The sequence below is a fragment of the Andrena cerasifolii genome, chromosome 4, assembly GCF_050908995.1.
Source record: "Andrena cerasifolii isolate SP2316 chromosome 4, iyAndCera1_principal, whole genome shotgun sequence".
NCBI lineage: Eukaryota > Metazoa > Arthropoda > Insecta > Hymenoptera > Andrenidae > Andrena > Andrena cerasifolii.
Window position 1 is genome coordinate 17,969,610 of NC_135121.1, and position 18,816 is coordinate 17,988,425.

Here is an 18,816-nt window from a genome sequence, read left to right on the forward strand (position 1 = left end):
GGGAACCGCGTTATCCGCGGAAAGTCGCCGAGCACAGATGCGGGCGTGGAAACGCGATACGCGCGCGTGCGTGTGGGCGAACCGGCCCCCTTTAGCTCCCCGCCGACTTTCCCCCCGCGAGCGTTTGGGCGACGGTGGTGCATCGACGGGTATCCGGTGTCGAGCTGTACACCGACGCTCCGAGGAATTTGCATCCGCCGTGATTTCAATTCACCTCGGCCGGGGACTAATTCGAATGATAATGCGAGTTCAAGGGGGTACGCGGCAGCGGCAGGGCGGCGAAAGGACGAAGCGGGAGGGCTGGACGGCGGCCCGCCGGCTCCGGCCGTATGCAAATTCCTGATTACAAATTAAAATTGTCCCCCGAGGGGGGGGGGCGGGAGGGTTGACGAGGGTCCGAAGGAGAGGAGCGCCGCCGTGGCGTCGGCGGGGGCTATTTCATTTTAGAAAATTTAAATTCAAATCCAACGGAATGCACACACGAGGAGCGCAACGGGGCGCCGGGCGGAGCGCGCGCGTCGCGGCGCTAGCGTCGAGCGGGCGCACGACCGCGGAAAATCATAAAGTATGCAAAACGCGGGATGCAAATGCCGCGCGACGTTCACGAAAATGGGGAACAAAAAAAAAAAAAACACCAGCCCGAAGGGGCGAACGGACGGAGGGGTGGAAGATATATCTGCGCGCGAAACACGCGACGCGTTTCCCGTTTTTCGTTTCGATTCTTTCCCGTTTTCCTTCTCTTTTGTTCTGCGCTCTCTCTCTCTCTCTCTCTCCGCGATTTTTTTTTTGTTCCTCGTTTCCGTCATCTCCGTTTTATCTGCACGCGCGTAACGTATTTTTTTGACAGCCGGACGTGCGCGCGCGTCAGATTCCGTTGCGCGGCTGATAACCGAAAATGTAATCTAGATTTCATTACCATAAACCGCCCCCGCCCGAACCGCCGCCGCTTCTCCGCATGTTACGTGCGCGCTGGCCTCTTTATGAGAGAGATTCTATCATTCGCGCGCGGTAATGCAACCGCGAAGCCTGGATAATACCGAGGTTTTTCTCTGTTAACCTCCCCCCCTCTTCCTCGTTTTTTCGTCCCCCCTTTTTTTTTATGGACGAACGAAATAGAGGATTTTAATGCTAATAACGAGATGTTACACGAACGCGGATCGCACGAAAATATGGCTGGAACAAATTAGTTTGAGAAGGGGGGGGGGGAGGAGTGGACGGTGGGGGTGGGTGAATAACTCCTGTTTCACAGGACGAAATAATCTTTTCGAATTTCCCTCGGAAATCCGAGGCATTTCGCGGGGCCATTGAATAATTTCATTTGGACCAGCGCCGGGTGAACGTGGGTGGAACACACGCGACGCTAAAAATCGCGTTAACGTTGCGTTAATGTTGCGTTACATTTCTGGCTAATGCGAGCCCCGGGTAGCAAGCTTTCTAACAGCCTCCGCTGTTATCTTCAAAGTATTACGAGCATCGGAAGAGCTGCTGCATGACTCGCGCGAGCTTAGCATACTTCGGTCGAACTCGTGGATTCTGAAGAGCTTCCTGAAACTTCGATTCCTTAGCAATATGGAGTTGACTGGTTTTCAATATGCTCCTGGTTGTTGACTGGGTTAAACAGATTGCACGTACCTAATACTGGCTACCGCGAAAAAAGGATAAAATTTAGTGTCATCTACCCCTGCTGGGTTTGTAATATTAACCTGCAGTTATAGTAAAATGCGAAATCAAAACTACCTGGCGACATCGCAACTCGTTGTATCGGTTGTTTCTCAAATGCTTTATTTTTATAGAGGAGGTTTAAGGGCTTATACCCAGTCAGGTGGCCGAAAAGAGGCGAATGTGAATTTTGAACTTTTTGTACTTAAAAGAGCAACATTTAAAGAACATTTGGTAATATCTTCGTAGAAAAATGTTTATGTTTATAAAAAAGTAACAACCGACATCCAAGAAACCTTTTTAAAAAGTTGGCGGCTATTTAAAGTTGAAGTCCTGATTTTTTCACGCGATTTTTCCATGAAAAACTCAGGATTTCAACTTTAAATACCCGCCATTTTGTTTTAAATTAATATTCCGGAAATTACCTCCGTTAATCAGAGGATACATTAATATACTAACGAAATCTTGTTTGTTTTTTGATTTTAGATAATCTGGTTCCGAATGGCAGTGCTGACCGCAAAACCAAATTTTTAAAAAGGCATCTTGGATGTCGGTTGTTATTTTATTATAAACGAAATATTTTTCCACGAAAAAATTACCAAATATTCTTTGAATGTTGCTCTTTTAAGTGCAAAAAGTTCGGTGAAAATATATGCTTCCACTTTTTCAGAAAAAATTCACAAACATTCGCCTCTTTTCGGCCGCCTGACTAGGTATAACTCCTTAAGAAAAGTGCAAGGGCTTCTTTTCGTAAGATATCAACGTTGTAGGACTTGCAATTCGTAAGACGAAGAAGAGGCATCCAAATGTTTAGAATCCAGGACATTATATTTTTTTATTTAACAGCCTAAATTCTGATTGAGTGTGTCTAGACTCTAGAAGCTTTCAGAGTTACGCTTTAAACTTCCGATTGAACCAGTGAAACGCAATTTTCGTTGAATTTATCGCGTTCAAAGCATTCTAAGCTGAAAAATAGCACGCTCTTTGGGACCATTAAGCCGAGAACGGCGGAGCAGAAGGGAACAGGGAACGCAAACGCGCAGCACGATGTATCTCGTTTCGCGTGTCGTCTCAGAGAGAAAGCTCGGAGATTAAGTAACGACCAGAGCTCCTGTCGCGGAAGTTTGAGCATTCCAATTCTAGTTTCGCATATGAAAAACAAGAAACTACTTGCTGTTTGCGCGTTTATATCGACGTAACGCGAGACAGGATTCTGACGATGCCTTATATTTTCTAATTAGATCCAATTCCAAGTACCTACACGCACAAATATTTCAAACGCTTCGTGACTCTTGCCCAATCAACGAGTTACAAAATAAACAATCTTGTATAATATCAGCTTCATTAAACAGTTGCATAATTATCTCCGTGCCGCGTGGAATCATTAAAACCAGCGTTACACCCACCAACGATGAAACCCTCCCTTAACGAGATAAGCTCCTGTGGTATCGCAAAAATCGCAGAGCACCCTATCTCAGGGCGCAGACAGCGGCTCAAAGCAACACGGAAGCCCCCATCGATCAGAGGAGAGAAGAAACTACGCGAAATCCAACCGCACTCCTAATCCGTCTCCTAGCGAGTGGCCCGATGCTGCGTCCACGAGTAAACCCCCGAAGAAGCTCCTTCGAGCTCGAACCGACACAACAGGCCGAAAGGAACGTTTCCCACGGCCCGGAGCGCGTCTCACGAAAGCCGGTTGCCTCGGATATCCGTGAAACGGGCGAGTGGAAGCGCACCGTCGCGGCACAGACTCGAGGGGAAGAAGGCCGCGCGCGTCTGACGGGACGGCGAAGACGAATCTCTGGCGGGCGACGACGACAGAGAAGCCCACGGTGGTGGCACCGGGGGAGGAAAAGGGGGAATCGGATGGAACGAGCTTTCGCAAACTCGGACCATATGGAGGGCCATATAGAGGAGAGGCTGAGGACCGTAAAGGGGCAGCGTCATTCCACCTGCCCGCCCACGTTTCAGCAAATGGATATTACCAGCGAGGACTTATGTCCCTCTGCCTGCCTCGCCTGCCTGCCGGAGAAGTCGTTCGTTTATAAGGAACAGGGAGGCACGACAGAAAGAAACGACATCGGCCAAGCCAGTGGGAAGGTCGAACGGAAGGACGAGGAGGAGAAAGAGAGGCACGAGCGCGGAACGGGGCGAGGTTAATGGAGCAGAAACGAATTTAGAAAAGCCCGGCTCTGCGAGGGAAAGAAGAGCGCGGTGGCCGCGTAACGCGCTCGCGCCTGCCCGCCACCGGGAAATACGTGAAACGGCAGATGCGCGTACCCGTAACCCTACACGCGGCAGGCCCACTATGTATATATGTATTTATGGAGTTTTACGCGAAATAAACAAGCCAGCCGGTCGCGTGCGGGTGGCTGTTATCTCGCGTGTTACAGCAGAGGGGGCCGCCTTACTTTCCCTTCGTCTGCGCTTCTAACGGGAGGGCTGATCGTCCCCGCGAGCGTCGCTTTTATACCAGCGATATGCAGTTTCGGAGATTAATCGGCGCACACCGGGGACGCGTATCGCAGTTGCTGCGGGGCCTTTGACGAACGGGCGCGGAACTTCGGCGTCGATGCGGCCTTGCTGCGTCTTCGAGCCACGAGAATGAACGGGGGCAATCGAGGAAAGAATTCTTTGGAAACTTTCCACGTTACATATTCTGATGTTAGGGCTCGAGAGGAAAACGAGCCTTTAATTAACGGTCCTTTTCGATTAAGATTCTTTTTACCCGACTGCGGCACGCAAAGGAGGGTATTGTGTTTATTAGGTTATGTATGTATGTATGTCCATGTTACGCTCTAGAGTCTGTACGGATACACCGATTTGGACAAATGAGGTGTCTTTAGAATTGTCTTGGCGTTCCGAATGTTATAGGATATAAAAAAAATAAAGAAACATTAAAAAAAAATTAAATAAAAATTTAAAAAATTAAAAAACCCGACTGCTTAAAAAACATTAAAAAAATTAAATTAATAAAAAAAACATTAAAAAAATTAAATTAATAAAAAAAACATTAAAAAAATTAAATTAATAAAAAAAACATTAAAAAAATTAAATTAATAAAAAAATTAAATTAAAAATTAATTTTTTTAATGTTTTTTTAAGCAGTCGGGTTTTTCAATTTTTTTAATTATTACAAATTACGTTATTTGATACACTCATGTGTGCTTTTGAGTGTTCGAATTCGATCGATTTGAATTGCTGGCTTTCGAACAGGAATTTAATGTTGTAACTACTGAATTTTCAGGGATGAGCGCGATGTAGTCATCATTCTACTTTATTCCCATCGGCGAATCGTAAATCACGATCTGTTTGCAATGCAGGATCGAAGAGCACGCGCAAGAGCGACGCAGTTACCGATTCCATTGAGATACCGAATTGCGGTTCGGCGCGCGCTTCGATCATGTAAATACACCTCGAACCATTTCCTTTTCGAAGGCCTCGATGTTTCGTTGGAAGTCGGTCGAGTGGGCGATTCCGTTTTATTTGCTCCTCCGAAATTCCAGCGCGCGGTAACAATGCATCGATCCGCGCGCCGCTATGTGCGCTCGAGTTTTTAACAGCATTTCGGGTGCCTGTCTTCCCGCGATCTGCTCGCGCTCGCTACAGCTGATCCTGACCTTCGAACAATTTCGAGACTGGTAATTCCATGGATTGAAAACGAGCGTGGAAACCGGGCACAACGGAAAGTGGGAAAATTTTTGTTTCACATCGATCTTCCTTCGCCATCGAACGGTCTGCAAATGAAATGCGACGAAACAGAAATAGAAATGCAATGTCGGAGTAGATGGTGAACGTGTATGGGTGTCTTAGTAACTCGTCGGTTAAATGGGAGTCAGTTTCGTTTGATGAAATGCCTACACTGTTAGGGAACTCGAGGAGAACGCGATCCACGAAAATTCCTTCGGTCTATTCACACTTATCGAGCGTCAAGCTTCCAGTTGGTCAGATCCCCTGCTAATACGCCACGAACGGGGGCACAGCGGAGAAAAGAATCGTTACGAAGGGAGGAGGGTTTTACCGGCGAAGATTATTCCCTGGCGAAGAAACAAATGGGGCGTAGAAGATGGAAAAAATGAGTGTCGATGGAGGGGCTGGATAAAGGAGGAAGAAAAAGTGTGTACCAGGAAAGTAGGATCGTAGAGCGGAGCGTGTTGAAACGTTCTCCCGTTGGTATCGCGTTTCATATAAAAGGATTTTTCTAGTCGAATAAAAAAGCCATTAGTCGCTTCCGATTGGACTGCAGTAGGCAACATAGATGGCATACTCGTAAATGATGCATAGAAATGTCCCCTGACCGAGCCGTAGGATAAAGGACACCCGCGGGAAAGCTGGCGATGGATTGCACCATCATTTCTCCCATCGTTATTGCCACACTCTGTTTCGCGTGCTAGGATTTCAGAAAGAAATGTCGCGGATTTGAATCGTACCTTTCTCTATCAGCGAGAATGGTGGCACGGAGTATGCAGAACAGATCTATCCACTCTCTCTTGAAAAATACAAGAAATACTACTGCGCGTTTTAAATAAGATATACAAGCAACAGTGGCGCACCCAGAGAGGAGGCCAAGGGGCACACTGGTCGGAATAGGGCTAATAGGGGACATTCGTGTTTAACTTTTAAACTATAAAAGATATGGGAATGAAATTTTCTTTAAAAAAAATAGAAGAAATTATCCCTTTCTAATGATGTATAATTTAATATTTTTTACATTTATTTACTTATTTTTCAATTTTTTTAACTATTTGTGATAAAAAAATTAATTCTGTTTATTTGGTACCTTATTTAATGCTCTTTAAATGATTTAAATCGCATATTGGGGAAACTATTCGTTTCCGAGTTATAAGGAGAAGTCAAATAGTACTATTAGAAATTGTGGTGAAATCTACAGTTTAGTTAAACATTATTATTCATTTCTTATTAAATTATTCGACGGACTAGAGCCCAATATATACATAAAAATTTGTAAAAACCCTTTGTAATACAATAATAATACGACGGATATAAACGTATATACGTAAAATGACGTAACGCTGACAATTTTAAATATTAATAATTTGAAGAGTGGGCTGAAGGGGGAAATGATTTTTGCATGATTATGTAGAGGAAGGTATACTGAAAATATTCCAATTGGTTAGAACTTGGAACTTTGAAAACTTTTTTTATTTCATTGAGCATTACTTTTTTTAATACAATATGAACAGTAATTTGTAGTTAACGATGTTAGTTCTTAACGCAAAATAATGCTCTTCATTCTAGAAAAAAAAACGGAGAGAAAATATTAAACGGGGTCGTCAGGGCATCTCTAAGAAGGAAGCAGTTCTTTCTGGTGAAAAATTCTGTGTGTAAAATGTCCAACTTTAAGTGTTCGTCCCAATTACAATTTTTATTAAATTGTATTAATATTTTCAGTTTTAGGACTGTTGGACAAGTAGTATACATTCAGTAGATTTCGATAGGAGAAATTCATTTTTGAGACCTATTCCGACCACTGTGAGGAGGCCTGACACCCCCAAAGGAAAATGAAAAAGGAGATTAACTTCTAACTACGACTGAAGTAATTCAACAGCTTTGTAAAAAGGAAATAAAACTGAATTTTATTCTTCAAATAAATTTTATATTCGCCTAATGAATTGTATTGAATTTGCTTTCAAAATATATTTATCCATTCAACTCGACTCCGCCCAAGATTAAATCATGCAGATACAATAACACAGATTCTCATCTCTCCTTGACCTACCAAAGCAAGACACTGCAGACTCTAATCTTCATCTTCAGCACGATCCTGGACGGAGGAGCTGAATTAGAATTAGCTGCGCAAGAGGACGCACGCCCAGTGGCCGAAGACGGTACAAAAATTCGCGGCGAGGTTTCACGAAACGATACTGTTATTAGCCTCGGTGATATTAGAGCGTCCGAAAACGTCTTAAAGCAGGGAAGACGCGATACCAGCCACGGGTCGGAAGTGGATCGACAAGGAAGAGGAAGCTCCATCGGCGCGATAAAGGGCGTCGTAGCCGCATGGGAAGAGGCTGTTTGGAAAAAGGGCTGATCGGTGACCACCTGGAATGGAGTCGAGGGAGGAACGTCGAGAGGCCGGGATGAACAAGAACGACGTTACGCGGTAAAAAGGAGCTGGAATGTGAATTGGGAGCGGAGGGATGGTTGTTTTGGCGAAGGTTATTTTCCGGATGGACGACCTCGTCTACTTCGCTATACATCGGGGAGAAATCTACCTCTCTTGTTTAAGGAGACGTTTTCCCCCTCGGCTGGCAGGGTTACCGCTCCGCTACTTGACTTCCACGGGCATTTATTAGACAAACATGCACTGGCCCCTGGACGATATATTCGCTCTTAAACGAGGGGAGTCGTAAGCCAAATTATGGGCAACTTTCTGTTCAATTAAAGCAACCCTAAGTATTCCATTAACAAACAAAACTTCTTCCACCACGAACCCACCCACCAATCGCTCTTGATCTCCTTCCGGGCATACCTACTATTCGTCTATCCTCACCGAGAGCGAATCAAATTTCCCCTGCCACAAATGGTAGCGCTGAGAACGTCCAAACGTACACATTCATCCAGTTCGACAAACGATCCCTTTACGCAAGTTCCAGACTCTCGTAGCGAAACAATTCAAACTGGCAAAGTGATTTCGCGGAGCGCCCGACTTCCCGCTGGAGCCACGTCGTTCGCGTGCGTCGATTCATCTTCCGGGTCCAGGTAGGAGGAATCGACCCACATCGCGCCGCGGGAAAAACGTGGAAAGCACGACACGAAAGGGGGAAATTAGGGTCGTTGCGACGCGTGTTCCAGTTTCCTCAGGGGGGGAGGGATATCGCGCAACGAGCTTTTTGCATGACCGCGATGAGTTGGACGAGAGAAAAGGGCCAGCATCATAAAAATCGACGGGATCATTGAAAGGGGGAAGTTCACGTCTCCCGTGGAACTTAATAACAAGTCGGAACACGAGGATGATCCCACGGGTCCCTCGCGGGGTGGAAAGTTACGCGATGGGTCCCTCTCGCGGAGTCGTTTCATCATCCGCCAGACAAACACAAGTTTCTCCATTAATGTGTCGTTCGAAGTTGCGTTACGCGGCGATACATAATGCAGCCCGTGATATCGCGAAACCCATCGAGAGGCACCGTGCGCCCGAATAATGTTATTTGCCGAGAAAACATCGAGCCGCCTCGCGAGCCGCCGGTTGCGCGCTGGGAGCGACGCGATATTACTTCCCCTGGCGGGGATGCGATGAGCTCGGATGACATCTTCGCGGGACGGACGTGTTCCAGATGATCCCGCAACGAGTCTCCTCGCAAGAAAAATGGAGAATGAGCTCGTCGGGTTCGGTGACGGGCGAAACTTTCTGAGCGGTTACATTTTCAGCTCCAGTTCTTAAATGGAGGAATCAGACGGACTTTATATTAATACGAGATTAAAGTATAATGGAAAGGATGAAGCAGGCTGATGGCGGGCGTTCGTTTCATGTCAGACATTTATCTTTCGTTCCCCATGGAGATTAAAAATATAAGCCGGGCGAAGATATTGCGTGAAGACGACTGGAAGCAAGTTCAGACACAGTACAGTGCCAATATTTATGTGTAAGAAGCATTACTGCGGAGTCTCGAACGATGATTATAGTGTGTTCGGCGCGTCGCGGAGACGGGGACGAAAATACGCGGGCGACGTGGACCATGGGGAATTCGACGAGCGTCCGCATCTTTCACCGTCTGCTCGCCTCCGAAGCTTTTCGTTCACGATTATTAACCGTCGATCGCGCTTCAACTCTTAATTGTTTGTGCAGTCGCCGGTTTCAGGCGGAAGGGGAAGCGCTCCGCGCGCTGACTAACGCTCCTAATGGAATGCCCTGACGCATCGACTAATAATAAATCATCGCCTCCGACCGCGTAATCGCGTTATTTCGGACAATTGTTGCCATTAGACGGCACGGGAAAGTGAATCCGTGATTTATTGTTAGAGGCGACGTCGCGTCGGCACGTGCGACGCAGCTTCGCCGACGGAAGCCTGCTTTTCCGATTCCAGCCCTGACTCTATGCGGTATCGTCAGCGAAAGGGCGAGATACGGGCGGCGTTTCAACACCCCTTTAAACGTAATATCGTTGAGTGTAGCTCTATTTCAGTCGTCCATGAAGACACCAGGCCACCGAGAAGTTTTGTGACGACATGGAGGTCTTGAAAGAGGAACGTGGACAAGTTTACAGACCCTGATTTGAAGAGATCAAAGAATTTGAGAACATTTAGTGTACAAAAACATGAGGATAAATGGCCTGTCGACGTGAGGTCACCAATCAATTATAGAAATCAATGTTGCTAATAAGCTGTAGCTACTGTAATACGCTACGATTCATAGATTTACCTGTACTACTGAGCAGGGCTGAGAAAAATTGATTTTTGAAATAGATAAATACAAATAAATATGTTTATTTCTTCGAGTGATGCAGGTTTTGACAAATAAACTTTTCTTCGAAATAGTAGTTGCATTAAGTCATACAAATACTATTGTGAAATGAGTATTTCATTGAAATATAAGAAAATAGTATTTCAAATAATGACTGACTGACAGACAAAGCAAAAAATTTATGTAAACATACATAAATGTCTGCGTTCAGAAATACTTGCAAGAACTATTTACTCAAATATATGTAATCTTAAGAGGGTTTTGAAGTTTGTATCTCTCATTTTTGATCCCCTATTTCCTATATTCGAATCCGAGTGTAAATAGCAAATAGTATTTCCTCTTAATTTAAGTATTTCATGAAATAGTATTTTCAAATAGTATTTGATTTAAGAATTAAATGAAATATTATTTTCAAACGATATATTATTTAAGCATTAAATGAAATAGTATTTTCAAACAGTTTTTGCATATTGAAATTTTTCAGCTTTCAGTATTTTGTCTCAAATTATTTCAAATTTTCCTCCGCCCTGCTACTGAACAAACTGTCAACAGACAATAAATCGTTCACCCATGTACACTCCGCTTCAAAATTAAAGGAACACTATAATTTCCCGAAAATTTTGGCCATTTTCAAATGGCTGTATCTCTGCGAAAAATGGCCGCAGAAAATATTTAAGAACCTTATTTTAACGCTTGAAGTTTCTACTTTTTGAATGAATGACCCAAATTTTTTTCATTCATTATGAGACTGTTTTATTAAGATGAAGCACAGTAAACGAAGTTTCAGAAATTTTTGCCTAGTTTGAACGTATGCATGAGCCAAACAATTTTTTTCCGGTAAATCCAATGAGGAGCTCTTATAGAGCAAACATTTCTCTTCAATTTCCTTTGCTTAGTTTTGTTGTATGATTTTAATTGGCCGAGTTATTCGCGATCAAAGCAAAAAAGGTACTTTTCACTTTGAACGCTTGTAACTTGCGAACTTATGATCGTACAGAAATTTTCATGAGTGTTTTGGAAAGCTAAGAAAGTTTCCTTTCAGAACCTTTAGCTGCCAATTTAATGAGATTATTTTTAATCGTATTAAATCCGTTTTAAGATGATCTCGCAAATTGCATATTTACCATTTTTTAGAAAACATGATGCCACTTCAAGGAGTGTTCCTTTAATTTTGACGCGGACTGTATTAGATTCTAACGAATCAGTGCATCTGCCGACATGCTTATCCTTGCAGAGTTCCTATATCCCGCAGTAGCAGCAACAATATCAAGAGCGCCACGTTTGAACCAACACTCCCCCGATTAGGGAACTTCTCGATAAGCATTTTATTCTACTCGACGAGGGTAGGATAATCCACGCGGCTGTGGGCGAGAACTAACGTAAGCCAGAGGAAAAATCACGCAACAACGAGATTAATTTAATCACGGCGAAGTATATCGCGGCAAATTGAATTTCGGGGTTGCGTGACTTTCGAAATGCCTCCGTGACACGGAAAGCAAACACGAACGCCGACTCGTTTAACCCAGGGACGGTGAAATTGAAATATAATCGAGGCTGTAATTAAGGCGATGTTTTCCTCGTTAACGTTACACGCGGGCCCATTAAAACGCATCATCGTAAAAAAACCAGCCCCCTCGAGCGGGGATCCCGGCGAGTGGAGCGAGAAAAAATATCCGCGGTCTTCGCCCGCTGCTTTGCGTTACGCGTCGGACACTTTCCCCCGGACCATGGCGGCATGATGGGAAACGGTCCGCTTTTAAATACAACCGTATCTATATTCTCCTCAATCGTTCCGAGGTGTTAACAGCGCGCAGCTGTTGACAGGCCAGCGAAAGCCTGCCCTTGTGAACGCCGTTCCGAGTAAGCGGACGTTCTGGGACGCGGAACGAAGTTCTGCAAACGAGCTGATGAGAGCGAGAGCGGCGCGAGTCAAACGAGTCGAACAATTGAGCCATCCCTAGGTTTCTGTGCTTTATATCGAGCCACCGAGCTCTCGAGACTCCCCGCAGAAGTCGAAACACTGTTAAGGCACAAGGGTACAGCGTTCAGTCGCGAGGAATGCTGGACGAAACGAGCGCTGAAGGATTTTTATGCGTGTTTTGAAACTACTTAACACTGGACTTGTGGCATTCGTCATGTCACGTGGTCTGTTCGACACAGATTTAAAATAAATTCTCTGTGTAATCTAGAACGAAGGCGGGAAGTTGTAAGCGACGCTGGAACATCCATTAAGGACGCGACACGTGTGCGGAATAATTAATTGCTTGTTGAAGATGATCACCGATGAAACTCGTGGGTTCCAGTATTTTGGAACTGCTGGCACTCGTCAGTGGTAAGCTACACCTGCCACTGGAACGATGCCTATTAATCACTCAGCCACCGTGAATCTTCTTTATTTATAATCCTTTTAGCAGCACGCGTCTACGCGGCGGCGCCCTACGTGGATCCTATCGGTGTGGATTCTTCTCCGCGCTATTATACTCCTACCTGAATGCAAATCGATTTTCTACTCGCGAAAATGGCCAACAATGCGCCCTGAGTATCACCCTCGCAGAACGCAGAGTGCAGTGTCATAAATAACGCCGGCGTTATTTATGAAGACCGCGGTGACAATCGTACCGCAGAGAGCGGGGCCATTTTCGGAGACGGAGAGCCGTGTAACAATAGTGGATTGCAGGGACGTGATACAGTGGAAAAATAATCGCGCGAAGGGATTAATTGCCACTCCGCGACGCGGAATTGAATGTCCCGGAGCGTCGCGATTAAACGCCGCGTTCCCTGTATTCGACGGTGCTTACGGAGTCTAATTCCATTCTGCCCCGTCGTCCGACTCAGACCGCGCCGTATAACAGAGTCGACGGCATTAACCAGCTGCTTCCGCTCCATCGGGGAAATAAATCTGGCCGCGCAGTTCCAGAAGAATCGGCCGACTTCTCTTCTCTCTTTCAAGACGCCGGGTGCAGTTCATTTCGCGTGCCCCTCTGCTTCCCGTGGGTTCGACGTGCGAGATAATATAGGGGGACGGAGAGAAGCCGGAGAGGACGCGGCGATGGAAATGAACGGCAGGAATAAGAGGGACGAACAGTAGGATTTTAACTTCAGTAGGATCGCACCACCTGGGTCCATCTCCAGGGACACCGTGGACCGTTCTGGCTGGAAGGACTCCGCCGATTTATAGAGCTTCCACGATCTATCGCTATCTATGAAAGGATGAAATACGCAGGCTGGGTGGTCTCGATGTATAAAATAATTCAGGCACCTTTGAACTCGAAATAGTCTCCGTCACCGCTGACTTGAACTTTTAAAAATCTTACGGAGTCGTTCCAGCGACAATTCCCTGTATTGTTTGGAGCGGTGTCTCGTTTACGTCGCGAAGCAAAATGACGACCATCTCGCGACCCGTTTCACCGTGAGCATTCTCTCACGGCGGGTCGTGCCACGTCGGGGTGAACGGCGGAGGGAAGTGCACCGAAACGACGTGGGAGCCAGGAGACCAAGAAATTGACCGAGGACGCCACGTGCTCCCTGCGCCGTCCAGCTAAATATTTACCCGCACGTTTTCCGAGTCACGAGGTTCGTCACGTTACAGTTTTCAAAGATGACGAGCCTCGCCGTTACGTGACACGCTACGAGCCGTAGCCTTTTCCCTTCCGTTTTCCCTCCGCTCCGCCCCTGCGCCCAGGAGATAGGGCGGGTTTACGAGCCCGCCGAGCAAAAGCCTATTGCGGAACGAGCCCAGCAGCGTTGTCAGCTTGTAAAAGCGAGCAAAACGAGCGGGACACCGCGCCAATACGACGCTTCCAAGAAAAATCGAATATAATGGTCTCGTAAATTATTCCGAGCCAGCCGTGTCACCCGTCGTAAATTGCTCTTAATTATGTACGCCCCTTTGTCTACGGATAGCTGGCTATCTATACGCTTAAAAGTGCTGCAAATAAATGCTGTTTTGAGTGGCTGAGCCCGCGCGCGTGTGCGTGCATCTGGCTCAAAGTGGAGCGGCTCGCGTTGCTCAGCAGTGAAGAAACCCTGGAGTATGAACTGTGGAGTAATTCGATATAGTAATTGGTCCTAATTATCGAATTATTCTTAACTATGGAAACGAAAGAACGGACTGTTAGAAAGTCTCGATGCGGTGGAGCATCTGTGTATTTGGCATTACTCGGTGGAACGAACGCGAGGAATAAATTTCCACGACCTTTTCGAGCCTATTAGCAGTGGGTCCGTCGGTACGGCATGTGTGCGACGTAAATGCATCGGAACAAAGCTCGGTGCAAGTGATGCACGCAGTAGAATCGGCTTGCGTAACGCACACGCACAACGCACGCCACGCCACGCCGGCTGACCCACATGCGCGGTCTTTATTTAAACTTGGTTTCCTCCCCGGCGCTCTTTAGTGCCGTCTTTCGGCTACAATTTCATTAAAAGAGGCATCGGTTACGAATTGGCGCGACTCCTTCGCTCGAGGGGCAACATTGGAGGGAGAAGCTTCGGTATTGTTAATATATTATTTCGAAATAGAGTGTTGACTAGAATTAGCATTCTTCGAAACTTCAAGCGTTGAGTTGCGAACCGAAATCTGCGGCTTTAAGCGGGGAACCCAGGGTGCTGGTCGGAAAAAGGCTAACTTCGAGGCTCCGGTTTTGGTAAATTAAAAGAGTTTATAGAATATATTTATTGGTATTGAAAAGAACATACCTTGAACACAATTTTTCCCAAGATATCATATAATAATATTTATAATATTTTCTTGGAATCTAAGGCAATACCTTCAGTTATACGTACAGATTTTAAAAAAAAAACAATTTGTTGCAAAATAGCGGAGATTTGAAATGAAAGTGTCGAAAATCAGTAAGCAAGTTGACATTTTTTTCTACGTTACGGAGAAACTAATTACCCAGTCAAAAATTCGATAAGCCTAACTGAAGAAAATCTTATTTGTAGCCGGCATTACAAATTTGAAGAAAATCGGATGAAAATTAACTCACACTCAGTTATCCGTGCGTCCAGTTTGAAAAATGGAATTTCGAGAAAAACGTGTTTAGAGTTTTAGAAGGAGCTCCGATTACCTGCGAACGGCTAATTTCGAGCGTTTTACTATCCGCGCCAAACCATCTATAACTCTGTTATTTTTTAGAAATTTACTTTAATACTTTAAGGGCACATTATCGAGACTCCAAGCATTAAGAAAATATGGTTCTTCCAAACCATCTTCCTGGTTTCCCCGTTTAAGACAACCTTCTAAAAGATATTCGTTTCCCATTTAAAATTCAGCTTTCAATGCAACAAGCACGGAACATGCTCGCCGTGCTATAATATAAACTATTGTTTCACGCATTGAAAGATCAGCAAACAATTCTGTGGACTGTTTGACGAAGTCTACAACAACACTGCGATCTTAAAACAACGTACGCTGACAATGCGCCCAAACTTACAGCTCGCGTACAAGCCGTCGCCTAAAATATGGCACCCAAAGTGCGAGTGCTTGCCCGACGGTGCTGCTAAGAACGTTTCACACATCGAAACGGGATTTCGACAGCTCGTGTGCTTCGCTATACACTCACGAGTCTCTTGAAACGCTAGTGTCGCGATTAGGCGCCAATCTTTACCCCCACACCGTAACACGAGCCAAATGATCGGACATTGTCCGACGCGAGACGATGGATCTGTCTGAAAATCCTTAACGAAGGCCTCCCCAACAAATAAAACCAATCCGTTGGGTTGGGTCGGAGGATCGGACCAGGGGCTGTACGTTTTCTCCAGACAAAGGAGCTGCAACGTGATTGGACAAACTCGTGGAAAAGTGCTGGTGCACCGAATTCCGTGAAACGCGACAAACGAACAGGAAGAATCGGCGGAGGACGGGAGGGTGGAGAAACGAATCGTTGAAAGGTCCAATGGAATTCCATCGAACCGCCAGCGCCCCTTTCCTCTCAATGGACACGCGCTCCGACATCTTTCGGTGGAAAAAGTCGCGGCAGCGCGCAGCGGCCCGTGTAAACCGTCAAGTACGTTGTGTCGCTTTATAGACGGTTCCCACGAGGAGCACCACCCACGTTCCCCGATGCAACCTGCTCATTTCCATATCGCGAGGGGCCTGTCTCCATCCAGCGAGCGTGGAATTTCCACGGGTCGGGGCACAATGTAGGCGTGCAGGCCGCGTCAGGTGCAGCGACACGGCGGGGCAACTCTCGGAATCGCGTGAACGGGCGCCTTTGGATTAGAGAAAAGACAGCCTGATTTATCGCAACCCCGACGCGCAGCGAACGGGGTAGCTGGGAGAGAGTTCGTCGCTCCTAAGACGTCATCATTCGCGAATTACAAGAATGTCGGAGGGTGGAATGACTGGAGCAGCGTGTTCAGTGGAGGATTTGGAAGTACGCTTTGGATGTGGTGTGTGCTTCGACACGAGCAATTACAAGAGCCTATAGGCACGTAACGTGGTATTAGGGAAAGTGTGGATGAAGTAGTAAATACAAGTTCGGGAAAATAGATTAGAAAATTAATATTGTAATCGGGGAAAGTTGCTGGTAATTGCAATTACTGCAATAGATGGATACCGAGAGTCTAATTGATAGTAGGGGAGGGTGTACCTTTTCAATGACGTGACAAATGTGACTTTTCCCAAAACCCACTCAGTCACGTTGCTGACATTGCCTGCGGAATTATTGATAGAGGCAAACCGTATGCGCCCTTTACGAGGAGATTAGTTACATATTTGATGGAACAGAGTTCGAAGGGGATGGGCGTATTATCAGCACCCTTTTTCGCGGTGACGTCGCAAGTGTGGAGGAGCATTGCGAATCAATATTTGATTGTCATCGAGTTTCGTTAGAACGCTCGCGTCGAAACGGAAGTGAGTATCATTCTTTGGTGAAGTATTAATTGCGGGAAATGCTGAGCACAAACTGACACTATTGAAATAGGAACATGGTACCAAATAAAATACAGAAATCTTTATGTCCTCGAGGACTTCGATATTTTGCTGGTTGCAAATACAGAATGGACAAGGAAATTTCCTGATTTCCTTCTCATTGTCTTCCAATTCCCTTAATTCTTAAGTTTGGTAACTGAAGACAGGACAAGCGTCTAGCGCATCAGTGTTTATTGAAGGAAGCCAATTACATACCGAGTTGATGGCTGTCATGCTGGTAACTCGACCAGGATCTGTGCCCACTAGCCCGCTGTCACTCTACAACAAAAAAGAAAAAAATTATCGGTTAACATGAGAATCACAGTATAAATTACGGAGGTGACGAAAAGGGGCAAGGTAACTCAGTTTTCCGGCCAACTAGCCAAGGCTAACCAATCATCGATTAGCAATCTGTTTTCTCAACAGTGCATCGAAATGTTTGTGACAAAAGAAAACGAACAAAAGAATAATGTGTAACTGCTGATCGAATACATATGCCAGACGCCGAACACACTAAGTTTCACAGTTTCAGCTTACCAAACACGATACGCGTGGAAAGAAAACAGAACAAGGAAGCAGAACAAGTTTTTACGCCACGAAAGCGCAGAACGAAAGTAAATGGAAGGTAACGCAAGTGGACTTAACGCTGACCCTTTATACTCGCAAATATTTCGTATTCGACTCTCGAGTTCGCCTCGTTAAATTAGGATATTAATTAGATGCCTCTGCATTACTAGAATAACACGAAACTTCACTGATAGCCGTACAGATTAGATATTATACCAAATATATGAAAATCTTGTGCTCAGGAAAAATGTTATACTCATTTTTGCAATGGCAATTAGTTGATAGCATATAACAATTTCTTCGTTTACGATACTCTGCCTGCAAAAGCAGAGACCATATATATCCATAAATATACTTTTGCATTATCAGCATACAGTACGAAGTACAGTATGTACATATATACACATCTTCGTCGTCCGTTTGCAGTCTGACACGATAGTCTGACTATTACATACTCATACTACTTACACGTAGACCTTACTTGATATCTCGGAAACGCTAAATTTCCGAGCTTAGGTTTACCAAGCCTTTTCTGTTCCTTTCAGCGAGTTCTATCAGAACTGTCTGAATTCTACCTACAATAAACAACCCCCTGTTCTACACGAGTCAAATTCTCTTGTACATTCGAATTCAGTCACTGCATATTCAAGTCATCCTCGAGGATTATCCAAACTTACTCCACCCACTTCGAGCAGTAAATTATAAATCTAATAACTCACTGTTCCACAGACTCCAGCCATAGACTCCAAGCACAGAATCACGTTATCACGTTCGCCGTCCGTCTACCACAGCCTAAAGCTACTAGAAGAGGAAAAAGCCATCCCTTTCGCGACTACAGGGCACGTAGCCCAGCGGTAACAAGGGAGGGCTAATAAAACCGTCCACACGACTACAGATTTCCGAAGCAACGAACGATCGTCCACCTCGACGAAGCTGATCAAACGGATCGATCCCACCCTAAACTCGTAACTCGTCCGGGGGAGAAACGGTGTGCTCTTTCGGTCCGGCGGGGAGTTGCGAGGTCACGGTGAATACCGGTCAGGATTATCGACATGGAAATTCAGTTCTGCTCGATGTTCGACGGAAACGACCGCCGGTGCTCGCTCCGCGGAAGCATCGAAGCGTGCCGCGCGGCGAGGGCGTCGGGACGGGAAGCACCGCGAAGAAGAAATAGCACAAAGGCGACGACGTCGTCGGCCACGGAACCGAGGCGAAAGAGCCTCCCCCCTGCCCGGTGCAAATGTCGTTCTGAACTTTG

General features: G+C 45.7%; 1 protein-coding gene and 1 long non-coding RNA gene across 10 annotated transcripts in view; one reads left to right on the forward strand and one right to left on the reverse strand.

The window, feature by feature from the left end:
• Positions 1 to 18,816, reverse strand: part of LOC143368432 (uncharacterized) — a 539,066-nt gene that overhangs the window by 300,633 nt on the left and 219,617 nt on the right. For all 9 annotated transcript variants that reach the window (XR_013085235.1, XM_076811154.1, XM_076811153.1 and 6 more), the window contains one exon: positions 17,208 to 17,270. Coding sequence is in view for 8 of the 9 variants with exons in the window: in XM_076811154.1 (XP_076667269.1) it covers positions 17,208 to 17,270 (63 nt within the window). In the remaining variant the exon portion in view is untranslated. The remainder of the gene's footprint in view (positions 1 to 17,207; positions 17,271 to 18,816) is intronic.
• LOC143368460 (uncharacterized) overlaps positions 1 to 18,816 on the forward strand; it is a 306,495-nt gene that overhangs the window by 132,653 nt on the left and 155,026 nt on the right. The gene's annotated exons all lie outside the window — the stretch shown is intronic.